The sequence below is a fragment of the Suncus etruscus genome, chromosome 5 (genome assembly GCF_024139225.1).
Source record: "Suncus etruscus isolate mSunEtr1 chromosome 5, mSunEtr1.pri.cur, whole genome shotgun sequence".
NCBI classification, from domain to species: domain Eukaryota; kingdom Metazoa; phylum Chordata; class Mammalia; order Eulipotyphla; family Soricidae; genus Suncus; species Suncus etruscus.
The window spans coordinates 54258906-54286378 of record NC_064852.1 but is presented as its reverse complement, the minus strand read 5'-3'; the positions used below and the strand labels follow the sequence as shown (position 1 = coordinate 54286378).

The 27473-nt window shown below is 38.8% G+C and overlaps 1 protein-coding gene across 2 annotated transcripts in view; it reads left to right on the top strand.

Annotated features, from left to right (window-relative positions):
- Positions 1 to 2537: 2537 nt before the first annotated feature.
- Positions 2538 to 27473, top strand: part of ACMSD (aminocarboxymuconate semialdehyde decarboxylase) — a 106013-nt gene continuing 81077 nt past the window's right edge. For both annotated transcript variants that reach the window (XM_049773016.1, XM_049773017.1), the window contains exons 1-5: positions 2538 to 2671; positions 9413 to 9457; positions 18707 to 18803; positions 25216 to 25265; positions 25993 to 26229. In XM_049773016.1, coding sequence (XP_049628973.1) covers positions 2615 to 2671; positions 9413 to 9457; positions 18707 to 18803; positions 25216 to 25265; positions 25993 to 26229 — 486 coding nt within the window. In that variant the 5' untranslated portion in view covers positions 2538 to 2614. The remainder of the gene's footprint in view (positions 2672 to 9412; positions 9458 to 18706; positions 18804 to 25215; positions 25266 to 25992; positions 26230 to 27473) is intronic.

Here is a 27473-nt window from a genome sequence, read left to right as displayed (position 1 = left end):
ACATTTTCCTTGCACATGCAGACCTGGGACAGACCCGGATTTTATTCCAGGCATCCCATATGGTCCCCTGAGCCTGGCAAGAGCAATTTCTGAGTGCAGAGCCAGAAGTAATTCCTGAGCATTGGCGGATGTGGCCCCAAAACAAAACAAAACAAAAAAATGTAACTACCTAAGTACTGTTTTATAATCTAAGTAAAAAGTCAAATTTCCTTTTCTGTGTAGTGTTGTATGTGTTTTAAATGGTAATTGTACTTAGAAATATGCTTGCTTAGTATTGGTTATCATGCAAATCTATGAAATTGACTAACATAACAAAGCACTGTGACAGAAAACTACAAACCAGCCATGGAGCTAAAGAGTACAATGCTATAAGCTGCTATTGTAAACATACACATTTTTTCTGAGAAAGGAAAATAATTTCCTCAAAGACTAATTTTAATGAGTAGTTCAAATGAAATGTATGAGAACATTGTTTTCATTTAGTATAATTCTTCTAAGTGAATTAACCCTAATTAATATTTAATGGAGTCACTGGAGCCATTTAGTTTCTATACTTGTATAGGGCAAAGAATAGATTTTTGAGAGATTTTCTTTCTTATGAATATATACATAAATATTTGTGTGTATACATATACATATATATGCTATTGCATTTACAATAACATTAGCATTGTTGTTACTTGATGACAATATTATTGTGCCATACTACCACCAAAGAGAGTCAATATTTCTTCCCCCATTGTCTCACAGTCCCAAGAAAGAAAGGGTTTCTTTCGATTGGATATTTTCTATCTTCTTTCTTTGTTTCTTTATACTCACATATGAGTAGATCATTTAGTATTTGTCTTTCTTTTTCTGACTAACTTCACTTAGCTCAATACCCTCCAGCTCCATATAGGTTGAAGAAATATTTCACCTTTTCTCAGAACTGAGTAGTATTCCATGTATCTATGTTCCACACTTTATTTAACCATTCCTCTGTGGATACTGGGCACCTGGGGCTTTCTCTATATCAATTGTAAATAATACTGCAGTGAGTATAAATGTCTATATATCTATCAAAATAACATTTTTCTGTTTTTAGTGATGGGGTGGGGTGGGTTTGTTCTGATTGATTTGAAGTGGAGAGGAGAGAGGTGGCAGCTTCGAGGAGCAAAACTTATATTTTCTCACTATCCACCTCGGCCACCTGGGGAGTAGTTGGGAAATCTTAAGACTGGAGAAAAACTGAGTTTAGGCTTGCTTTCTTTTTCTGGCTTACACAGTACAGGCAAAATACAGATCTTAAGTCTCACCCGCCCCATGAAACAGCATCAAGATACACCTGAAATCTATTTGTTCTGCTCAGCTTGGAAGCTGATCCTTAGCAGCTGATTTCTTGGGAAGCAGTGGACTTGGACTGGAGAAAGAATTTGATCTTTGCAGGGAAGGAAACTCAATCTTGGACTTTATCCAGGCTATTGTGGTCTATTGTCTTTTTCTCAAAGGAAAAGAATTTTCATTGGAGATAAGCAGTGAAGTAAAAATATGGTTTTTTGTGGGTGGAGGGAAGAGAGGTCACACTTGGTGATGTTCTAGGGTTACTTGTTGCTCTGCACTCAGGAATTACTCCGAATATGCTTGGAAACCGATGGAATTCTGGGGATAAAACCTGGGTTTGGTGAGTGCAAGACAAACACCCTAACCTCTATCCTATCTCTATCACTCCTTAAAACAATTTTTATGTGGAAGTTTTGAGGAGAGACAGAGGAAAAACAAGAGAGAACACAGATTTCTCCAGAGGTAGAGAGAGCCAGGAGTACACAGCTCAAGAGGGGAGATCTGTGACCTGTATGAGTGCAGACAGCATGTGTCCGATATTATGAGCATGGCAGCATGGGCTGGCAACACAAATGCAGGTTTCTTTGTTCAAGGAGGCTTTATATACACTCTTCCAAACCTCTCCCATGTGGAGCTTTTGCACTGACTTAAGAGTCTTATTTCAAAAGGAAAAGCTGGGAGCAGTTGATTGTTTTCTTTGACATTCTTTTCTGACTTGTTCTTGCTGGAGCTTCTCTCTAGAGGCCGGTCAGTTAATAATCTTATTATCAGTGCTTGTGTCCACAAATTGTCTTGGCAATAATGCTTTTAGCTGTTTAGAGCTAGGCACAGAGTAACTTCTTCAAATCCCATTTCTTGGTTTTATTGTATTCCAAGAGCTCAGATAGAAAAAAGATAGAATAAAATATCATTCCAGGATAGTGGTGCAAAGTTAGAATTTCTGAGTCATATTGAGGTTCTGTTTTTGTTAAGTAGTATCAAATTCCACAGAGGCTGGACATGCTATATAACTCAAAAGTAGTTTGTAGTATCTTCTATTTTACAGGGTTTAATATAGTCCTCTGTGTGTGTGTATGTGTGTTCACAGTCCTAATTTCCAAAGAGTTGTTTGTTGATCCAGAGCAAAGTTAGCAAGTAACTAGAACTTTAAACTTTAATAAGGGCAGTTCCGCTGGACCTAGGTTGGGCTAACCAGACTTTAAGGCAATTATAAAAGGACCAGGCAAAGACTTTCACAGAACTCTCTTGACATCAAAGTTCTTTTCTTACATCCTTGCCCTCTGACTCCGTGAAAATGAAAATTGACATTCATTGTCATATTCTACCAAAAGAATGGCCAGATCTAAAGAAGGTAATGTGATTAATTTGCTGAAGTATTTGGAACTTTTCCAGGGTTTCTTAAAGCCTCTATTATAAGAACTTTCTCTCCTTTTAGAAACTGTATGTTAAATTTCTTTGCTTTGTGGGAAATTTTACAACTTAGTAGTTTTAGTACCCTTATTATCAAAAAACTATTAGATTAATTTTTGTAAGAACATCAGATCAAAGATAAATGGTTCTCAAAAATCCTCTTTTTTATTTCATGTAGCATTCTTTAAAACTTCTGGACAATTTAATTTCTTTTTTATGTCCTTTCCTGCTTTATGTCCTTTCAGGCCTTCTATTCTGCTATTGAGATTGGTCCCAACTTCGGAATTTAAGATTATAGTTTTATAAGTAGAGTTATTGAAAATGGAATATGGTATATTTTCAAGACTTCTAAAACATATCTTCTTTCCAAAATGCTTAAAATGAGCTTTAGAATCACTAAATGATAACTTTGTGGAATTTTTCCTGGTCTATTTAAGGCACTGAATTTTTTTTTCTTTTGATGTACTTTAAACTGTAAATCCTTGTTACAGGGAATAGGAACATCAAAAACCATAAAGGAAATGACAAGAATCCTATCTGGGTTACTCTAAAGATAAAACTTTTCACTTAAATTGAATTTCTTTACAGACAGAAAATTACGTTAAAATTTTTGAATGGAAACTAAAAAATGAAAACAGACATTAAAAAATTATAAATTGGCTTTGAACCTTTGTAGACTAGGAATAATTTTTAACAAATCTTTACCTTGTCTAGGGGGGAATTGGGCCACACCTGGCAGTGCTCAGGGGTTACTCTTTCAGAAACAGTTTTTGAAAACATTTAAATAATCTAATATTTGCTCAGAAATTGCTCTTGGTAGGTTCAGGAGACATTATGGGATGCTGGGGACTGAGTGCAAGGCAAACTTTCTATTGCTATGCTATCACTCTGGCCCCTCTCTAGCACTTTTTTTTAATAAGACTTATTATTTTTACGCACCCCTAATGAGATTTATTATATATGTATACAAATTGAGACACCATGATTTATACACTGTTAATACTGATGCTTCAGAAATACATTTTTAGTAATTTGGGGGGAGTTGGGGATGATTTGGGACACACCAGCCTATGCTCAATATGCTCAGGTGCCTGAGGTTGAACAGGCACGACTAACAAGGCAGGGTTTTTCTCAAAACAGGATTTAATGGGAAACAGTTAGGATAAAGAAGCCAAGGGGCATTACAGCCAACTTGAGAGAGAGAGAGAGAAAGAGAGAGAGAGAGAGGAGAGAGAGGAGAGAGAGAAAGAGAGAGAGAGAGAGAGAGAGAGAGAGAGAGAGAGAGAGAGAGAGAAGAAACGTCTTACTTCCATGCTGTCTCTCCAATCCCCAAGTCACATTATTTCTTAGCATTGATGTTTCAACTTGTCTATGATTCATCTGACTCAACTTTGGTTGTCAAGGGACCTTATCAGGTGGAATATTCCAGACCCACCTAGTTCCTCTATCCTAACAGAATAGGAAAGGACTTGACATCCCTGCATTTCTGCTATGGTTTTATTACTGAGTTAACTTCCTCTGCCTTGGCTCAGAGTAAAAATGAGTTAACTCCCTCCACTTTAGCTAAAAGTTGAAAAGTACCCAACCTTTTAACCTGACTGAAGAATTGCTTTTAACCTGTCTCAGGAAAAACTGCTTTTACTAGGGTTTGGGCTCCTCTTAGTCTAGGACCCTTATCTTGGGCCCAGGGGACCTTGATTCTCAGTTTTTACACTTCTTAATAGATATTAAATTCTACTGTTTATGTTTCATGAAGTAACAACACTAATTTAAAGTCTAAAATAACTGGAACACTAAATTGATTATTTAATATTAATTATTTTCTAATACATGTAACATTTTTGTTTTAAATACATCTCCTTTTTTAAAATATTGCTAATATTTTTACAATTAATACTATTTACCTGTATATTTTTATACAGAATCTTACCAAGTTTTGTTTAACATATATACTAGTAAATTAAAAACTAATTTGTCTCATTTTTAAAACATCTAGGATTAATCCCAAGCTGGTTACTATTATTCAAAGAAATAATATGCCATGTCTAGTTTTAGAATAATTGTAACTGATAAGAAAATGGGTCCCTATATGGTCCCCCAAGTGAGGAGTGATTTTTGAGCGCATAGCCAGGAGTAACCCCTGAGCATCACAGGGTGTGTTCCAAAATTGGGAAGGATTTAGCATTTCCTGTTCAAAATATTTGTTACAATTTCAAGTTCTATGATATATCTAAGAGAAGCACTTCATAAGCTAATATTGAAAAATTAATAAAGAAATTAACACTAAAGATGTGGTTCATTGGACAGTTTCTTAAAATAGAGAAGTATTTTTCTTTTGATAATTGTTCCTTCAAGATTGTTATATTTAAATGCTTCTTTGATCATCAATGTCTTAGGTAAATTGACTGATAGACATTGTAGATTAATCAATAGACATAATACTGAACCATTTCAGAAAGCTTTCCTGTTATAACTCACAAGAAATGCAAGCCCAGAAAATGAACCCTTCCAAAGAAATCTATGGGCCTACTCATGAAGTATAAATACCACTCCACAATGTTACTGATTTTATAAAGGGACACTCCTAAGGCATTTTGTTTGTTGGGTGCTTCCTATGTGTGCATTTTGTTTTACTTTGGTGCTAGGGACAAAACTCAAAGTCTCGTAGATATAAAGCAGAGGATTTCTGTTTTTCCTTTTATTAGTGAGGAAGGCTTGGACTGCCATTAGCAGTGCTCAAGGATGTTCCTAAGGTGTTCAGGGGAGCTATAATACTGAGGATCAAGTCCAAGACTCCTGCATGCAAATGCTGGTCCATTCATTTGATATTTTTCCCCCAGCACTCAATAGAGCATCTTAATTCGTAGACTACTTCCCAGGGATGTGTTTGACGTATGGAAAACAGTTTCCAAATACAATTGCAAAACATGCAATTTCTGGGGCTGCAGAGATAGCACAGCAGGAGGGCGTTCACCTTGCACTTAGCTGATCTAGGACGGACCTTGGTTGGATCTTCCAGCTTCCCATATAGTTCCCTAAGTCAGGAGTAATTTCTGAACGCATAGCCAGGAGTAACTCCTGAGTGTCACAGAGTGTGTTCCAAAAAGCAAAAACAAAACAAAACAAACAAACAAAAAAACCATGCAATTTCTTACTTCTTAATGGCATTTATTATTTTCTACCCCTCAGTTATGTCCTTTTGACTAATAAATAAGTCAAATAATCTATGATGCCATGTGGAAAGTATAAATTATACTCCTTAATTTGAGATTTTTAGAAAAATTCAAACTAGACTTGATAGTTTTAAAATATGATTAATTTTAAAATAAAATTGATTGGGCTGTTTAGATAGTACAATGATAAGGATGTTTGCTTTGCATGCAGCCAACCCAAATTTTGATCCCCAGCACACCATATGACCCAAACATCCCACAAAATATTATATTTATAATTAGTCCCAGAAAATAGTATCAACTTAAACATTGTCAACATTTCAGATATTTTTTATTTTAATCTTAAAGAATATCCCAGTGAAAATTTAACAATCCTAAATTTTACAATGTAATGTCATTGACTTATCACTTTGTTGAACATTAGATATCCAAAATGTGTTTTATCCATTAGTTTCAAATCTGTACACTTTTAAAGCAATATCTCTTTAAATCTCCATATTCCTTCCCAAAATAACCATTGTACTACAGTCTGTCTTTGTAAGACTTTGTACTACTTTGTACTTTGTACTACTCTGTGTCTTTGTAAGGGCAGAGAGCTGGTCTAGGAGAATATTAGTGCTGGGAGGGATTTTTGCACTTCCCTACATTTCCTTAACATCCACATGTCTCCAAGTCTTCACATTCTTGGGGAATGTGAGGACTTTATCACAAGGTCATTAAATGCAGATTATAACTCACAAGTCAATATTGAGATATGGTAGAATTTTTCATTTGAATACAGACAAGACATAAAAAAGATATCAATGAATAGCCGGTTTTTCTTTATCTTTAAATTGGATTTTAGAATATGCAATATTATTTCAAAATAGCTAACTCTGATCATTTTTTGCCTTTTTTTTTATAATATCCCAATTAGAGAATTAAAAGAATAAACCTGTAGTAGTTTTGTCAAGAAGATAATATCTATCCCTCCCCCTACCTTTTTGAAGAACTATTTTCTCTTTTCAAATCTGATTTTTCTATTGAAGATTGATAGACAGGGGACAGAGAGACAGGGCCTTGGTTAGGGTGCTTGCCTTGTGTGCAACCAACCTAGATTCCAACCCCATGATCTTATATGGTCATCGAGCTCCATCAGGAGTGATTCCTGAGTGCAGAGCCAGTAGTAAACCCTGAGCATGGCCAGAATCAAACAAATAAGCAAAGTGGTAAGATATAGGCTCAATAACCCTGAACTCTTTATGCAATGAAGAAACTGGGAAGTGAAATCAACAGACCTTAGTTAATATATAACAAATAAGCACAAAAACTGAAATTTGACAAGTCTTTAATTTTCACAGCAAGTGAAATATCAAGTTTGGTCAGAGTTCAAATTAAGATCCATGTGGACAAAAATTAATCAAAGTTAGATTAAGCAGATTTAGAAGACATTAGGTTGAATTTTTTCTGATGATCAGCCCTAGTACTCTCTAGTTAAACATATAAAAAATTGTGGTTCCTGGGGCCCGGAGAGATAGCACAGTGGCGTTTGCCTTGCAAGCAGCCCATCCAGGACCAAAGGTGATTGGTTCGAATCCCGGTGTCCCATATGGTCCCCAGTGCCTGCCAGGAGCTATTTCTGAGCAGACAGCCAGGAGTAACCCCTGAGCATCGCTGGGTGTGGCCCAAAAACAAACAAACAAAAAAAAAATTGTGGTTCCAAAACCCATGAAATTTGTTTGAGACTGATCCATGAAATAATTCATAGCAACAATAATGACAATAAGGTTTAGAGCTTTTTCCTTTAACAAAACTTTTTTTGACCCCCTACTCAGCTTAATTTTAGGGCTTAGATAGTTCTAATTTTATTCATTTATTTATTTATTTATTTATTTTTGGGTTTGGGGTCACACATGGCAGTGCTCAGGGATTATTCCTGGCTCTGTGCTCAGAAATATCTCCTGGCAGGCTCAGGGGACCATATGGGATGCTGAGAATTGAACAGGGGTCCATCTGTGGTTGGCACATGCAAGGCAAATGCTCTACCATTGTGCTATCACTCTGGCCCCAGATTGTTCTAATTTTAAATAAAATTCAAAAATATAATCTTTAATTTAAAAGTGTATATTTATATCTTTTTCATTAGCAATAACATAATTGTATCATATTATTATAAAGTTTTAGGATCAAAATCCTAGACAGAACTTGTCATTTATTTTATTTTTTTATAAATAAAATATTTTTTCTTTATTTAAGCACTATGATTAACTACATGATTTAAGCACCATGATTTAACTACACATGATTGTAGTTGGGTTTCAGTCATAGAAAGAACACCCCCCCTTCACCAAAACAACCTTCCCACCACCAATGCCCCCCCCCCTCAGACCTCCCCTACTCCTGCCTATATTTGAGACAGGCGTTCTACTTCTCTCACTCATTAATATTATCATGATAGTGTAGTCATCTCTCTAACTAAACTCACCTCTCTATGTAGTGAGTTTCACATTGAGAGCCAGTCCTTCCAGCCCTCATCTCTGTTGTCTCTGGGCATTATTACAATAATGTCTTTTGTTTTTCTTAAAGCCCAGAGATGAGTGAAACTATTCTGTGTCAATCTCTCTCCCTTGATTTATTTCACTCAGCATAAAAGATTCCATGTACATCCATGTATAGGAAAATTTCATGACTTTATTTCTCCTGACAGCTGCATAATATTCCATTGTATATGTATATATGTATTGTGTATATGTGTGGCCATTCGTCTGTTGAGGGGCATCTTGGTTGTTTCCAGAGTCTGGCTATTGTAAATAGTGCTGCAATGAATATTGGCGTGAGGAAGGCATTTTTGTATTGTGTTTTTGTGTTCCAAAAGTGTGTGGAGCAGAACATATTTTAGACCCTCTGGATCTAGGCCCTAAATTGATTCAATGATTGACCCATGCCTTGTAAGACACAGTTTAAAGAGCAGAGTCATCAGGTGATATTCCCTAAAGGGTGGGCTTTATCGTCAAGTGACTCATGATGGTCTGTGAAGCTATTTTAGGTGACATATGAGTAAATATTTATTAATGTTCATGCTTCTTATAAAATTCTTTCCTCGGAGAATAGGTAATAGGTCAGAGCAACCATATAGCGTGTAGTATACTTCCCTTGCATTCCACCAATCCAGGTTGGATCCCCAGCTGTCTATATACCAACTGTGCCCTACTATGAATGATTTTAGAGCACAATACTAGGAGTAAACTCTGGGTACAACTAGATGTAGCCCCCAAAAATAGTACAAAAAAGACCAGGTAAAACCAGTGCTTGTAAGACATAGTATTTTGCTTCTGAATGAATACAATGAAGGAAAGAAGGTAGAAATAATTTAAGCATAAATATTGAACTTAAGATATATATAGGTATAAGAACAAATTGGGAAGGTAATGCATGAATGGAGCTGGGGTAATTTCATGGAGCTGGCCCTCAACTGGCTGCCTACCTCTCTGCTGTGCTGTTCCCATCTAACTATGTTTCTTCCCCTGCAGAGATTTGGCTATGGAGGCTGGGTGCAGCTCCAACACCACCGCAAGGTGAGTTTCTCCCAAAGCCCTGCGTACTTATGATCTGGAATAACTGAGCCTTGAAACTTTCCTGCAGGCTGACACCTCACCACTGTCCCCGCACCTTCTGGTGCATAATGCTGCCTTGCTCCTTTGAGTAGGGCACAAGGAAGAACTTCTGGAATTTTTCACAATCTGTAGGTAGAAATGACAGCAACTTTAAAGAAAAGTATTTAGGGAGATAAAATTGGAATTGGAGAATTCATTAAGATATCTTTTTTTTTGTCTTAGAAATAATTTTAGCATTTATTACTCTGCCTCAAGGAACAGTCTGGCCCTCTCCAGAGGCTATTACAGTATATTAAGGCCAAGCAAATAAGTAGAACAGGTTTTGGTTTGAGCACATGCTAGAGAAATTAAACACAGGAGATGATTAGAAGAAGAAGCCACTATTATTAAGGGTTGAGTCTTGCAAGAGGAGGAAGGCTTGAGGCAAAGCAATCTGAAAATAATGAGATTATAGAGGAGCTGTGAGCCAAGGGCTGCACAGAGGTCATGTCTGACTTTATTTTCATATTCCCTCATGGATTTTAGATGGCATATTCTCAGCTTCAGCCAGGACAAAGACATAGCTAAGGTGGGCCCTGATAGACTCTTGGTTGGAAGGAAGCACTTGCCATGTGCAGAGGGCATACAATGCAATTTGAAAGTGGAAAGTAACCACTGTGCCACCTACTAAAGGCCAAAGATTGAGCAGAGAGGGGTCTGAGAATAAAAAATAGAAGAAATAAATATGGCATAAAGGCAAGGAGCTATTAAACATCTTTAATGTTTAATACTCATTTCTCCAATTTGTTAATAAGATCTACATTGTTCAGTTTCACCTGGAAACCTGAAAAAAATGAAAATATATGGACATTTCAGAATATCAGAAACTCTTAAGATTGGGCAAGTAATCTGTGTATCTCAAGTTATTCAGAACCTCTGTGTCATAATATGCACTCACTAGTTTCTACAGAAATTTGTTTTAATGTCCTATCCACCAATCTGCAAGGCAGACATGCTCCCTGCCCTTATAACACTCAAATTATGTGTGTGTATGTATGTATGTGTGTGAGAGAGAAACATGCATGATCATTGCAGAAAATAAAATTTATTAAATAAAAAAGGTGCTATAATAGGAATGACCAGGGTAGGTTTATTGAGGTACACTAGTTAAAGAGCTACTTGAGACTTGGAGAATGGAAAGTAATAGCTTAGAATAGTGAAATAGCAGTTGCAAAGGACACCAAATACAATAGAACTGTGTTCAATAATCAAAAAGGAGGGATAAGGAACTAGTTTAAAGGGCAGAAATGCCATTGAGTATGTACAGGATCCAAGTCTGATATGTGATACCACATGACCTCCATGTACTAGCAGGGTTGACCCTCATAGCCCCTGGCAAATTGGTAAGTCTCCCACATAAAATAAAACAAAGGGATTAAAAAGAGATCAATGTGTTGAAGTGTCCAAATATTCCTTTCTTGCATTCCTTCTTGGCATTATTTTACTGAAGTGAAATACCTGAGTGAAGTAACTCCATTTATGTCTTAAGTTGGATAGCATATATTTACTCAACCTACTGAACATGAAAATTTTGCCTGACCTACCTCAAACCTGCTCAGAATACTTCTATTAGTTTACAGTTAAGCAATTATATTGCATTTCATCTCATGAGTAACTGTCTTCACTTGTTTTCTTACCAGAAGCAGGAGAAATGGATGAGTAATTGATAAACATGATGGAGAGTGAATGACACCAAACCACTAGCAGCCCTGTATACTATAGAGTATTGGTTCTTTATGCCCATAGTCATGTGGCTGCTAGGAACTGCTTCTGTCCCACATCATGAAGGGGTATCATTTGTGGGGTCAGGGAGTGACTCAAAGACCCTGGCATGCTCCAAACTCTGAGTCCAATCACCAGCATCAAATAATCCCTATGAGCACTGCTATACCAGATTCCAGCACCAGGAATTTTCAAGTTCCTACCACCTGGAAACCATGGTGAGAAATGGCCTCTCCCTGCATCTCCCACTTCTGGATGTGGCCCCATTTCCGAGAGTAAAAATTTAGTCACCTGGGAAGATATTAAAATACAAAACACAATTACTACAAAATTCCTATCACTTTGGTGTCATCTTGAAGTTGAGTCACTGTAAATTGAGAATTGTAAATTGAGAATTGTAAATTGAGAAAGGACAATGAGCATGACAGAAGCCAAATTGTGTAAGGGCTTGGAGAACAAGCTAAGGAATCTCCCAACACAATGAAAATCCTTAGGAAGTTCAGAAGGGCTTAAAAAAAAAAACCTCTATGGTTGCTCAGTGGAGAACACATAGAGATGCAGGCAAGGATTTAGGAGGCAATGTAATAAGAAGCTGGAGAGTGGGCAGAAGCTCATTTCTCAGGGCCTTTGGGCTTGATTCTGAAAGCAATGGGAAATCTTGAGTTGTAAGCATCTTATTCAAAGGCACTTTATTCATAAAATGCCAATTTAGATGAATACCCAGTAAAAGTGTTAGCGAGTTGGGTCTCTGAGTTGGACTCAAGGTTCAAGAAGAGAACAACAGAGTACAGATAGATCAGTCATTTGCCTTGCATGCAGCCAACTTGGGTTCAATAAATTCCTACCACATATGGTCCTTTAAAACCTACCAGGAGAGATCCCTGGGCACAGAGTCAGGAGTAAGTCCTGAACACTTCCAAGTATGACTACAAACACCAAAAGTCAAAAAAATAATGTGAGATCACAAGGCTACTGGGAAGGTCTAAATGGCAGTGGCTTGTGAATTGCTTTTCTTTAAACTTGTGTCTCAGGAAGCAGTTTCTAGTGCTGACTCCGGATTTGAATGGCCTTCATTTCACTTGGTTTTCGTGTCAAGAAACTGCCTCAATTTAACAGCACATCTCCAAAAGAAGTAAAATATTTCCAGTTATCTCTAACAGCCTACGCGTTTTCAGCACAGCTGGAGACAATAGCTTCATAGAAGAAAATGATGACATTTTCCCTTCCTCTCTCTCAAAACCAAAATAAAGCAAAACAAAATCAAACCAAATCTTCTTTGCATAATTACAGTCACCCAAAATTATAGACACTGGAAAATAACATGCAAATGTTAAAACATGCAAATTAAACAAAGCAGCAATGAGTCCCAGGGGTTGGAATTTCTTCTCAGCCTTCTACATTCTTTGGTGAACAAATATTTTCTACATCTTCTGATAGGTTGACCGCTGATATTCCTTTTTCCTAAAGATCTTCTGAAACATTGACTTGTTTGCCCTTCAGAGTTTTTAATACTTTTGTGATGAATTGAGCGTTTGTTTGTTTAAAGGCAGTGAAAGAAAGCTTGTTAAAAGTTAAAGAATAGGGCCCGGAGAGATAGCACAGCTGGTGTTTGCCTTGCAAGCAGCCGATCCAGGGACCAAAGGTGGTTGGTTCAAATCCCGGTGACCCATATGGTCCCCTGTGCCTGCCAGGAGCTATTTCTGAGCAGACAGCCAGGAGTAACCCCTGAGCACCACCGGGTGTGGCCCAAAAACCAAAAAAAAAAAAAGTTAAAGAATAGGGGGCCGAAGAGATAGCATGGAGGTAAGGCATCTGCCTTGCGTGCAGAAAGTTGGTGGTTCAAATCCCAGCATCCCATATGGTCCCCCGAGCCTGCCAGGAGCAGTTTCTGAGCCTGAAGTCAGGAGTGACCCCTGAGTGTTGCCGGGTGTGACCCAAAAACAAAAACAAACAAAAAAGTTAAAGAATAGGGCTGGAGATAAAATAGGGGTAAGGTATTTGCCTTGGATGCAAACAACCTTGGTTCAAATTCCAGCACCACACAAGCTTGGTCCCCGAAAACTTCCAGGAATCACTACTGAGCAGAGAGCCAGGAATAGTCCCCTGAGCACTGCAGGGTATTGCCAGTCACACTCCATGCCCAATAATTGAAGAGCAAGTATAAAGAAATAATTCAACAGGCTGAAGTGCACTCCAAGTTTCCTAAGAATCATTCTAAGACAGATATGAGTATGTGGGAGGTTTATTAGGAAGTGTTTCTTTTTTTTTTTTAGCAAAAACACCAGTAGAAGACAGAGAAGGAATCAGAACAGATGTCAATGCTACTTCTTTTTACTGCTAGGAGCTACATCTGATTTTTTTTCCCTTTGGTTTTTGGGCCACACCCGGCGGTGCTCAGGGGTTACTCCTGGCTGTCTGCTCAGAAATAGCTCCTGGCAGGCACGGGGGACCATATGGGACACCAGGATTTGAACCAACCACCTTTGGTCCTGGATCGGCTGCTTGCAAGGCAAACGCCACTGTGCTATCTCTCCGGGCCCTACATCTGATTCTTTTTCTGTTTTTGTTTTTGGGCCACACCCGGCGGTGCTCAGGGGTTACTCCTGGCTGTCTGCTCAGAAATAGCTCCTGGCAGGCACGGGGGACCATATGGGACACCAGGATTCGAACCAACCACCTTTGGTCCTGGATCGGCTGCTTGCAAGGCAAACACCGCTGTGCTATCTCTCCGGGCCCTACATCTGATTCTTAATGGCTGCTAGAACTACATCCAATAGGACCACGCCCAAGGTTGCTCAAGGGCCTTGTGGTACAGGCATTTAAGTTAGGGTCTCATACATGTGAGGCATATGTTCTACCACTTGAGCCACATCCCAGCCCTAAAAAGCCAGGTAATGTGGAGTTGTGGTGTACTCTCAAAAGAGGCCTTTGCAGACTCCACAAGTTTTTCAGAAACTAACCCTTTGAGTGTCTCAATTAGGAGAAGAATGTAAAGGAAAGGGATCATTATTCTTTTATGTCAGTTAATCCTTGGAAGTGGTCTGTAAACAGAACAAAACTTAAAAGGAAGAATTCTTCTGAGCCAAAGCAGTCCCAGAGGGCTCTTGTCAAGGCTGAAAATACATACCCTCTTAGGCAGGCTCTTTGACATCACTTCCAATGGCGAAACAACGCAGGCAAGCACCAGGCATAGAGAATGAAGATGGCAACTCTGATGACCCAAAAAATGGCCAACCACCCAGTCAGTCTCTCAGATATGGAGAGGTTATGAAAATGTTAGATATAGGAGACAGGTCTCCTGATCACAAGAATATCAAGATTTTCTTGATAACACCCTCCACTGGGGTCCGGCATATAAATATTGGAGTATATTTGAAGTATATGGAGTATAGAGAAGACATATGGAGGATGTTCACAGAACTTAAAGAAAGCATAGGATGGGCCCGGAGAGATAGCACAGCAGCATTTGCCTTGCAAGCAGCCGATCCAGGACCAAAGGTGGTTGGTTCAAATCCCAGTGTCCCATATGGTCCCCCGTGCCTGCCAGGAGCTATTTCTGAGCAGACAGCCAGGAGTAACCCTGAGCACCGCCGGGTGTGGCCCAAAAACCAAAAAAAAAAAAAAAAAAAAAAAAGAAAGCATAGGACGAGTTGAGCAGAACTCTAATAAGAACAAAGAAAATATGAAGACAGAAATCAGAAAACTCCAAACTGAAATAACAGGTCAAAAATAGGTCTGAAAAACTCAGTAGATGAATTGAAAGACTCAATGGAAAATCTCTCCAGAAGGGTAACAGCAGCTGAGGATAGAATTTGTGAGCTGGAAGATGTGATGCATAACAACGTCATACAGCAGAAGAGATTGGAAAAAGCCTTAAAGCAAATGATCAGGCAATGGAAAAATTACTCAAAGAATGTGAACAGATGAAAATGGAAGTCTATGATAAGCTCAACAGAAACAACTTAAGAATCACTGGAGTCCCAGAGACCCAGGAAGAAAATCTCCAGGAAGAATCAACAATCAATAACATCATTAAAGAGAAACTACCAGAGCTAAAGAATACATGCGGGGCCGGTGAGGTGGCACTAGAGGTAAGGTGTCTGCCTTGCAAGCGCTAGCCAAGAAAGGACTGTGGTTTGATCCCCCGGCGTCCCATATGGTCCCCTCAAGCCAGGGGCAATTTCTGAGCACTTAGCCAGGAGTAACCCCTGAGCATCAAACAGGTGTGGCCCGAAAAACCAAAAAAAAAAAAAATACATGCGACCAAATCCTGCAACCCTGAAGAGTACCAACTAAAAGAGACCCCAGGAAAAACTCCCAAAGACACATCTTAGTTACAATGACGAATCCCATAGATAGAGACAGAAACTGAAAGCAGCAAGATCAAAAAGGGAAATTACATTCAAGGGAGCATCCTTGCAATTTACAGCAGACCTGTCACAAGAAACACTCAAGGCCAGAACGCAGTGATGGGACATAGTGACAAAATTCAATGAAATAAATGCTTTGCCTAGAATACTGCATCCAGCAAAACTTAATTTCAGGAATAATTTGTGAAAATTTATATGGCTATGTAATTTACATATATAATTGAGACTACATTTATCTTATATTTTTAATTAAATTTACATACATTTTATATTTCTAAACCATTACTCAATGTAAACATACATATTCCAGTATGCTTATGTGAAAAGGGAATATTAAATATAAGTCAGAATGTAAATTTCGAATTTACTGCTGCTTTGCTTCTGTAACCCTGGCTTTGCTTAATATTACAAGATTTGAACTAAAAAAAAAGAAAAATGAGAAAATAGAAAATATTTAAGATCTTTTGCATGCATGTGAGATGTAAATGACCTGTTAGACTTGTAGGTTTAAAAAGAATCAGTCTTGGGGCCGGGCGGTGGCGCTGGAGGTAAGGTGCCTGCCTTACCTGCGCTAGCCTAGGAGACGGACCGCGGTTCGATCCCCCGGGGTCCCATATGGTCCCCCAAGCCAGGAGCGACTTCTGAGCGCATAGCCAGGAGTAACCCCTGAGCGTCACCGGGTGTGGCCCAAAAAAACAAAAAAAAAAAAAAAAAAAAAAGAATCAGTCTTCATGGTCTGGAATATGGTTGAGTTACTAAAGTGCATGTCAACTGTGAGGCCACCCATTTGATTCCTTATGCTGCCCACGTGCTCCAAGTGCCATTCCAATGATCTGCTGTCTAGGATCCCTGGCCTTTTACATCGTGTGTGGTCTCTGCTGCACTGTCAGGTGTATGTGCACACTATAAATAAGGGAAACTACTCCTGTTGAGTGCCACATGGAGAATATGGGTGAGAATCACAAATGAAAGAGTTTGATTCCTGAAAAGCACCCTAAGCAAGTATGTGTGAGCTTCAGTCATGGCAACAACATCAAAAAAATAAAGGGAAAGAAGGGGGAAAAAAAAAAACAAAGAAGTTGCCGATTTTTCTGGAAAGTGGGGGAAGGTCTTACCTATGGAACCAAAGGAGGGAGAAAAAACATGTAATGTAGGCCTGGATGCAACTAATGATCAAGCTAAGAGGACAAAAATGAATGCAGTTTCCAATCTGATAACAGGGTAATAAGTAACAACTTGAATAATTAGAAACTTCAGTTATAGAGTAATGAAGTTTAGAAAACAAATGTTGCAAGTGGATCTTATGAAATCTTGAACATTTGTCATATTGACTTTAACTCATGCTCCAGTTGCCCTAAGATTGGCCTTATTTTCTAGCACTCAAAATGTGTGTCCTTGCAAAGAACTTCGGATGGATATGGAGTGGGCTTTGCACCATTCTATTTTGGTCACTCTGACTGCAAAGTAGGAGAGTCCATGGGCTCAATGGTGTTTCTGTCTCTTTCAAATCCTAGAAGGACCCTTAAGAAAACTAATACAGGGACCAGAGCGGTGGTGCAAGTGGTAAGGTATCTGCCTTGCATGTCCTAGCCTAGGATGGACCGGCGCTTGGTTTGATCCCCTGGCATCCCATATGGTCCCCAAAGCCAGGAGCGATTTCTGAGCTCACAGCCAGGAGTAACCCCTGAGCATCACCGGGTGTGCCCCCAAAAAAGAAAAGAAAAGTAAAACAGTCTGACTTGAGACCTTCAGTTGGAAAATATGATGAAATACTTCCTGGGGAAAGCCGCCTTGCTCTCATTTAATTGAACTGTTTCTCCACTATTAAACGAGATGGGTTGGGTTAGATAGATAATACACGGTGTAGCAGGGGTCTTAAACTCGCAGCCTGCGGGTCGTTTGCGGCCCTCCATACAACATTTTGTGGCCGGCCTTCAAATATCGCAGTATTCACAATTATTTGCTTTCTGAATAATCGCAATAAAAATCACATTAGTAAGAAAAATATCGCATTAAACATTCACATACCCCGAGCAGTTCCGTTCGGGGTATGCAAATGTTTAATGCGATTATTTGTAAATTTTTTTCTTACTAATGCGATTTTTTTTTAATTTTTTTTTGTTTGTTTTTGTTTTTGGGCCACACCCGTTTGACGCTCAGGGGTTACTCCTGGCTATGTGCTCAGAAATTGCCCCTGGTTTGGGGGGACCATATGGGACGCCGGGGGATCGAACCGCGGTCCTTCCTTGGCTAGCGCTTGTAAGGCAGACACCTTACCTCTAGCGCCACCTTCCCGGCCCCCTAATGCGATTTTTTTATTGCGAATATTCGGTAAGCGAAATCTCTTATGCGGCCCTGCCTCACCCCGACTTTGCCTCCTGCGGCCCCCAGGTAAATTGAGTTTGAGACCCCTGGCGTAAGGCATTTGCCTTGAAAGTGGCTAACCTGGGTTCCATCCCCTGGTACTGAATATCATCCTCAAAGCACTATCAGGGTGATCCCTGAGCAGGTTTGTCTCTACCACCACCATCACCATTACTACCACAGCTGCACACAGACATACAAACACACACACAAAAAGAGGCTGGATAAGTTCTAATCCAGTGTCTTTCTTATTTTAAATGGTACAGAGCTAGAGTTCTCTAGATACTGGGCCATCCTTAGCCATGCAGCCTCAGTAGGCCATGATCTTGATTTTATTCCCTCTGTGCCAGCCAACCTCCCCCAACCCAACATCCCTTTCACTTCAAGCCAAATGAACACATTAAGATTAAATAATTCTATTAAATATGGGCAGGGGGTAGGACAGGAGGAAGATGGGGGGTCATTGGTGGTGGGAAGGTTGCATATGAATGGGGGTGTTCTTTTTTAGAACTAAAACTAAAATGTTATTATGGTACTTAAATAAAGATATTATTAAAAATTAATAAATATAATAATTTTATTAAATAAACATATTTCTACTTTGGGGAAAATTAAATAAATTAAATGTCAAGGGAAAAAAATGCCTCCCTCAAGTACATAGGTTCATCTGATTAAGCTTAGATCACCTTTTGCTTATGGGAATTTTCTGCCACAGGGAGAAGCAAAGATGCTGAAAGATGGAAAGGTCTTCAGAGTGATCCAAGAGAACTGCTGGGATCCACAAGTCCGTCTTAGAGAAATGAACCAAACAGGTACTTACTCTCAAAAATGCTCTAGGTATACATCTCTCCAGAGTCAGACTGGTGTCTCGTTTATTTTTTCCTTTACACTATAGGTTTGTTTGTTTGTTTGTTTTTTTAACTTTTTAAGACTCTCTTTTTCATTTAGGAAATAAGAATATAGAGCTCATCTTCATTTCATAATCAAAGCTATTTTATTTCAAAACAAATAAATAAAAGAAACGCTCCCAATTTTTGATTGGGATATAAAGACAACTCTGGGCTAGAAAAATAGCATAGAGATTAAGGTGCTTGCCTTGTGTGAAGTTGATACCAGTTTTATTCTTAAACTTTCCTTCATCAGGCCAGTTGTAGCTCTTCTAAGGGAAGAAGGGCACCTTCTCTCATGTTTCACAATATAGATTTCTTGTTTTTAATTTATGATATACTTTAAAATAGAATGTTGTATCATCAAAAATTAGTGATATTTTATTATTTCCTAAGATTTAAATTATAATGCATTTGTTCATTATAGGGCCAATTACTACAGAAAAAGTTAAAACTCACAGATAAAAGATGCCAGTTGTCCTCTTTGATAAAAGATGCCAGTTGTTCTCTTAGCAATAATTAGCATCCAATTTTTTTCCTACAGTTTCTCTCTATGCACAGAATATACCCCTAATACATGTGGTAGAAATGAGAAGAGTTGACAAAGGAGTTCATTGTGCAACCTCACAATCCTCTACAATGAAACCATCTAGAATTTTGAAGGGAAGAATTAGGAAATGTTTGCTTTCATGCTAAATCAATAACAATTTCTAAGACCAGTCTACATTTCTTTTTGAGGGAAAGAGAGTGTTTCACACCCAGTGATGTTCAGGGCTTATTCCTGATTCTGCATTTAGGTTACCACATGAGGTTCTGGGTATTGAACCTGGGTATGCAGCATCCAAAGCAGATACACTAAATGTATTATCTAGCCTCCACCTGCATTTCTTTACATTATATTTTAAAAGTCAAACAAGTCCCTCACTTCCAACTTAATAAAACTTCAAATACCATCTACAATATAGCAAGATTAATGGGTTATAAATAATCAAAGCAAGGGAACAAAGAATGCCAAGTGAAGTCAAACCCTTGGATTACAAAACTGAAGTTACTAAAGAAGGATTTGTGAGAGAGTTGACAGAGTACAGAGGGGTCAGTATACCATGGGAGAGGATTTAGAACTTGCTTGAGGGGTTTGATGTAGTAGTATACATCAAGAAGTGTGAAACTATACCTTTAAAATATATAGTCTTATAAACCAATATTACCACAATAAAATAAGTTAATATGAAATAGGACTCTTGTATGTGGGAATCTTAAGTTTGAAGCTCTACATGATTGCACTTTCCAAACATATCCAGGTGTGGTTCAAAAACAAAACAAAATAAAATTTTAAAATCAGTGAGAGAGTACAGGAGTCAAGGTGTTTACCTTGTATGCAATCAACCCTGATTTGATCCCCAGCACTTTTTGGACCCATGAATGCTACCAGAGAAACCCAAGCAAAGCAGAGTGTGGCCCCAAGCACCAATAGGTGTTACTCAAAAGATAAAAATAAAATAAAATATAGAACGGTGACCATGTTGAACTTTCCCTTATCATTGCCTGGATTACTGCTAACCCAATGAGAACATGTTTCAAGAAAAAGCCCTCCAAATTTCTGGAAATGCTTGGACCTTGACCATTTTGGTGAAGGGGAACCCTCTACTACAGTACTGCCAAAAGCTGAACATCTCTGATTTACAGTCAAAGTAGAAAAGCAAACTACTGTTGATCATACACTGAAAGAGAAGATTATCACTTCCACCTCCTTAATAAATGACAAACACATTCAAAGCTAAAATAAAAGTACAGAAATGGCAGGAAACATTTTATTCTAAGATGTGTACAAAATGAGTTGACTTATTAGGTCCAAATCAGAGGTAGTCTCAAGTGTGTCAGATACTTAGGGCCAAACACTGATTTGTAAATCATTTTAATGAGTACATTTAAGTGGTGTTCAAATTCAATTTTTCAGAAAATCCGAAGCACTTCTGTTGTCTGTTGGCCAGAGCATAATGAATTTTTGCCTGTTCTAGAAGTCTGTGGGGTCAGGAGAATTGTTAGAGAGAAAACATATTCCTAGACATATAGCAAAATGCATTGGTTATGCTCTACCTAGAAGTAGAAAAAGACTTTTCTGTCAAATAGAAATCTGTGGGTAAGGAGTGCAGGTGAGTGATACACGAACATGGCTTGTGACTGTGGTATAGATGAAAAGTGTTTCCTTTCAGTTTTGGTTCATCTTCATTTCCATGACAATTCTTGAGAGAGAACAGTCACAGTCAACCCTTGCTGAACATCTATCTATCTGTCTTCTGCCAGGCACTGTTATATGCACCAAACATGTCTTGACTCACTTGATTCCTTTAACAACCTAAGAGGTGGGTTTAGTATGAGCATATTGTTATTTCTGATTCGAAGGAAAAGAAACTGAGGGACAAAGATTAAGCCATTTGTCCAAGATCATACAACTATGGAGGCAGATGTAGGATTTGAACCCAGAAAGACTGACCCCTTGGACTAAACACAGTGGGAAGAAAAGAAAATGAGGAGGAGGTTTTTCTGAATTTATACCATTTTTATGGTATACATGGGAGATAAAATTGGGAAAGATAAATGGGAAAGAAATATAATTTCCAACCTTGGGATTCTTCATTACAGTATGCAATGCAAGGGTTGGAAAAATAAAACAGGGAATAGGTAAGGTGCTTGCCTGCAGTCACTCTTGCACTGCATATAGTTCCACAAGCACAACCAGGAATGAACCCTGAGCACTGCCAGATAGGACCCAAAAAAATCAAAAATACAAAATAAAATAAGATATAATGCAAAGCCGAAAAAATAAAAATAATAAGATAATAATGAAGTGATCTATCTTTAAGAATCTTAAGCAGGTTGAGTTGCTATGGAAACTGGTTTTGGAGCAGACCCAAAGAGGTAGAATTGGTGAGGGAGACAGGCCTAGTAAGGGTTGGGGGGAGCTCAGTTTCCTCTGCATCATAAGGCTGAGGCTCCAGATGCAGCGAAGGGTCAGGCGATCTGTTTACATTTGTCCCTGCTCAACATCTGTATTTGCTGGTCTGGTAACTTATCACCTTCTTGTGAATTGGGACTATATTATTAGAAGCATTAGTATTGTAGTTTGGGCTACATAAAAGCTTTTCCCAAACCTCCCTCAGCATAATAATCACCTGGGATAATTATTTTTTTAATTTTTTTATTTTTAATTATGAGAACAATGATGCAAAGAGAAGGCAAAGTTACAGTGGAAGAAGGACAATCACCCATAAACAGAGTTCTCAAAAGAAATCCCCTTGCTGATGCCTAAATATTGAACTTACAGTCAAAGAACATTAAGAAAAATAGGGCAGAACCCATGTACAATTACTTTATCCACAAGTCCCCCGATTGTAGTACATTATAACATTTCTTAGCAGTACACAAAGCAATCTAAAGCCATGAGAATTATGTGACTCCTTAAACATGGAAGGCATAGTATTTTTTTTATATTTTCATACACATGCATATTAGTTTACGTTAACATCAAAAGTTTAAGGGTTTTATTAAAGGTTAGAGTCAAAAGAACACAGTAAAAACGGTGTTAGAGTGGCAAATATTGTTTGCATAGGCCCACCAAAATATTGGGGCCATGGAAAGGAAAAGCCTTGGTCTAAATACAAGGAGACCCTACCCCTGAAGTTTCCTGGCATAAGACCAATTCTAGGCTCCAGGCAAACTAGTCTATTCAATCCAAGTCATTGTCTGTAGTGCCAATACAGTTTTATTTTTCACGCAGTCTCTATTGTTGGCATCAGGTTTCTGTATTAAAGATCCTGGAATCTGCACATTCTACATTGAAGTCAGGCTGGTGTGGAGTATCCTCTAGTTTCACCTCACAATTAAGGAGCAATACAGAAAGACCTGTCCTGAAAGCAGGTCATTGTTGTTGTTAAGTCTTCTCAGTGTTAAGGGAAGTCTCTTTTGAGTAGGTTGATATCAGAGCATCGGTAGGGACTTCCCTGGTAGAGGATTGCCTCCAGGTGATGTTATAAACAACCTTGGATGTTTTGTAGATGTCTCTGGGATGATTATTTTAAAATGTTTTCTGGGGCTGAGAGTTAGCTCAAGCAGCTGTGTGCATTCTTTACTTGAGAGAAATCTGGGTTCAACCTGAAGCATCATATAACTTTTCCTGAGCACTCCAGGAATGACTGCCATGTACTCATCCAGGAATAGCACCCTCCCCATCTGTCTATATTTTAATTTTTGCCAGCCCCATCCACTGAATCAAATTTTCTAAAAGAGAACATTTGTGGTTTGTTTTCCTAAAATCCCCTTTATCCACTGGCCATTTGAATCAGTGAGAACATTTGGAGATACCTCGCATTGTGTGCATAGTACCATGCCATTATGTCAAACACCCCCTGTTTAAAAAGCATAAAGTCTAATTAAAAGAGCTGTGTTCGGGGCCGGGCGGTGGCGCAAGAGGTAAGGTGCCTGCCTTACCTGCGCTAGCCTTGGACAGGACCGCGGTTCGATCCCCCGGCGTCCCATATGGTCCCCCAAGCCAGGAGCGACTTCTGAGCACATAGCCAGGAGTAACCCCTGTGCGTCACAGGGTGTGGCCCAAAAACCAAAAAAAAAAAAAAAAAAAAAAGAGCTGTGTTCCTCCCTGCCATTCAGTTTCCAAAAACCAAATAATATATATCCCAAACAAACAACAATAAATAATTTATTAATATGAAGATGATGACAAGTGATGGCTACTGGTCACTGTGCCACCCCACCATCACTTCCAAACGAGGTGACTTTAGCGTAAATCTCAGAAAGAAAACAGAATGATATAAGTAAAAGCATGTGCCTCAATTTTTAGCACAGAAAAATATTCACATATATAATTTTATACTAATCAATGACTGTAAATAATATCACTTAAAAATGTTTAACTGTCCTCTCAAATCACAAAAAGCTTCAGTCTCTATCTCTAAGTATGCAATGATTTATTCTTATTGAACAGGTATGTTCAATTGGTCAAATTTAACTCTGGACATAGCTACAGCCTGGATAGATAAACTCTTATGGTGTTTATATTCAAGTGGAGGAATAAATAAGCACAGTAATGAATGGCTACAATAATAAAGGAGAAGAATCAAACAGTGGGTCCGAGGAGTTGGCAGGGCATCCTCTCTAATGAGGTAATATTTTAATCAATATTTGAGTGGGGAAAGGAACCCATCCTCTGATGAGTTAAAGAAAACTTTATACACAGGAAAATTGTCCAAGAAAAGTCCCAAACTCAGGAAAATTCCCTCAATAATAGGCAGGAGATCAAGATAAAAAAAAAGGTAAGAGAAAATAGAAGACACTACTACATTCAAGTTGAGAGCAGACCAAGTTTAAGTTTGGATTTTAATCTTAAATGATGGAATATTACTGGAAGGTTTGCATCAGGGCATAATCTGGTCTATGTTTTATCACTTTACTCTAATTTTGTTGAAAAAAGACTAACTACAGGTGGAAAAAATATAATTAAGAGAGCAGCTACGGGGCCGGAGAGATAGCATGGAGGTAAGGCGTTTGCCTTTCATGCAGGAGGTCATTGGTTCGAATCCCGGTGTCCTATATGGTCCCCCGTGCCTGCCAGGAGCAATTTCTGAGCCTGGAGCCAGGAATAACCCCTGTGCACTGTCGGGTGTGACCCAAAAACCACAAACAAAAAGAAAAGAGAGAGAGAGAGCAGCTACAAGTCTCACCTTTGCTAGTGCTTGGATCTGTTAGCAGGATGAAAAGAAATGAGTGGATAAGAGAAACCAGAAAGGAGGAATTTGGTACGAAGCAGAATTATCCTTGGTTTGGTAACATCTCTCTAGATACCCCAAGCTCAGGAGTTTGAAGACAAGGGATTCTAAGCCTCCTAGATGTGGGATTCTGTATTTTGGGTCTTCCAGATAGTGAAGCTCATCCAGGCTCTCTTAGGTGCTGAATTAAACGGCATGAGAAATGGACTGGGAAACAAATATGTCAAGTATGGCTTTAGGTACAACACTGTGTGTGTAGCGGTGGGGGGGGGGGGTTTGCGGAGAATGAATCACCGTCTTGCTTTAATAAAATTTCAGTCAGGATTGTTAGGAAAAAAGAACATGATAAATTAAATTGAGTAAATTAGTTTCTCTCAAAAGATGTCATTTTTTTTTGTCCTGACTTCTTTCCTTTGCTAGAACCCGAATCTAAGGGATTAAGAAGCTGAGAAAAGGGGACAGGAAGGAACTGGGTATGAGGGCATGTGTGGGGGCCATGGCAGGTGTGCTCAGATTGTCTTCATTCTCTCTGTTTTTTTCTTTATGTCTGTGACTAGGAGTGACTGTTCAAGCCCTTTCCACAGTTCCTGTCATGTTTAGCTACTGGGTAAGTGTGAAATCACTCACCACCTTCTTGTAGGGAGGGACTCATGTTCAGCTTCCTAGTATATAGAGAGATGCATCAAGTATTGACCTTGTCTTCTGTTCACCTTCAGAGATCTGTAGGACCAATCTGACCCCAAAGCGCGTACGCACGCACGCACACAGGCACAGGCACACACACACACACACACACACACACACACACACACACACCTCACACTACAGTGCCCCCTCCTGACCTTTTTTCTTAAGCTCTGTCCTATAATTCATATAATCCAATAGCCTGTGCTCACATAACAATTAGTATGTGTCTCTCATTATAGTTCCACTGGACAGTGCAATTATAGATTAAACCCTATCTCCCTCCACATTTACCTGTCTGGTGAGTTATTCCTGTAGTTCCTTGCTTATAATGAACTAGGAAATCTAACTTAAATGATGTTGAAGTGACAATGAAGATAGGCTAGTTAAGTTATATCTCACAGAGAAGTCTGCCGTTAGAAACAGGATTCCTGGGTTCTAGAGATAGTATCGCAGGTAAGGCATTTGCCTTTCATATGACCAAACAGGGTTCTATCCCAGGTACCACATATGGTCCACTGAACTCCATCACGACTAAACCCTGCTAGTAGATGTGACCAAAAAGCAAAAACAAATATATATATATATATATATATATATATATATATTTTTTTTTTTTTAAGCTGTGGTGTTCACTCTTTCTCTACCAGGCCAAACCTCAGGACACTTTAGACCTGTGCCAGCTTCTGAACAATGATCTCGCTGCCACAGTGGCAAACCACCCCCGGAGATTCGTGGGTCTGGGGACTTTGCCCATGCAGGCTCCCGAGCTAGCTGTCCAGGAGATGGAACGCTGTGTGAAGGAGCTGGGCTTTCCTGGGGTCCAGATCGGCTCCCACATCAATGACTGGGATCTGAATGCACCCGAACTCTTTCCTGTCTACGCAGTGAGTATGCAGAGCACAGAAAGCAAAAAGTAGGCAGCCAACAAGAGCAGCTGGTGAGAAAGGTTCCTATGCAGCTTCCCACAAAACGAGAAAGAGGCTGGACAACATGTTGGGCTTATAGGAGCAAATGTGGAAAGGTTCCCTCAAAAGGAGTGGGCACTGATTGCACCAGGAGACCCATGAATGGATATGTTTCCCGTGTCAGAAAACTTGGGGAAAGTACCAGAGTTCTGTTTCCTTGGTATTCCTTCTTTTTTTCATTTGGAAGTCAAAGTGTTAACCTTATATGGGCTACAAATAGAGACACGTTAATGGCATAAAAGAAATATATTTGGTTTTACTTGGGAGAAAAATATGCTTATGGAGGCTGAAGTGATGATAGTACAACGGGAAGGGCTTTTGATTTTCATGTGACTGACCTAGGTACAATCCCTGGCATCCCATATGGTCACCCAAACCCACCAGGAGCGATTCCTGAGCATAGAAACCCCTGAGCACCACCAGGTTTTGGTGCCCAAAACCAAAAATAAAATAAAAGCTTATAACTTTTCAAAATTATAAGATCATTTTAAAGAAACTATAAACAATACAGAAAAGTACAGAGGTAAACAATAGCAACCCTTAATTCCCCTCATCTAAAAATAAATTGATATAGTATTTTAGTTTTTTATTTGCAATTTAATGAAATCCGAAGTCTATAAATTCTCTGTGATAGGTTTTTATGTCCTAATTGAGACCCCCAGCTAAAATGAAACTTATATCAATGCATGATTTTTAAGCTCCATCATAATTCAATATCTAATATATAGGTATATTTTATTTTTTTCATTAATCATCAACTAGAATTTGTTTGGGTATCAGGGTTGGAAGTGCTCAGGGATTACTCTGTGCTCAGGTCAACTCTGGAGGTGCTAAGGGAGAACTATATTCAGAGCCAGGGATGGCCTGGGGTCAGATATAAGCAAGGCAAGCCCCTTTTCATCTGTATTCTCTCTTCAGCCCAATTTAGATATTTCAATAAGCCATAGATTTTGAAAATATCTAACAAAAGAATGTAATAAATAAACCATCACCATATTAACACTTGATAAAACTAGATGGCAAGAATGTGAGTCCTCATTTTGTGTGCTGTTGATTATCACTTGCAATATTTGAAATATTGTATAAAATAATATGACTTTGCAAGATGTCAGTGCCATCCATGGATAAAGCATTCAATTGTAGTGTTCACGGCTCTCCTCCTA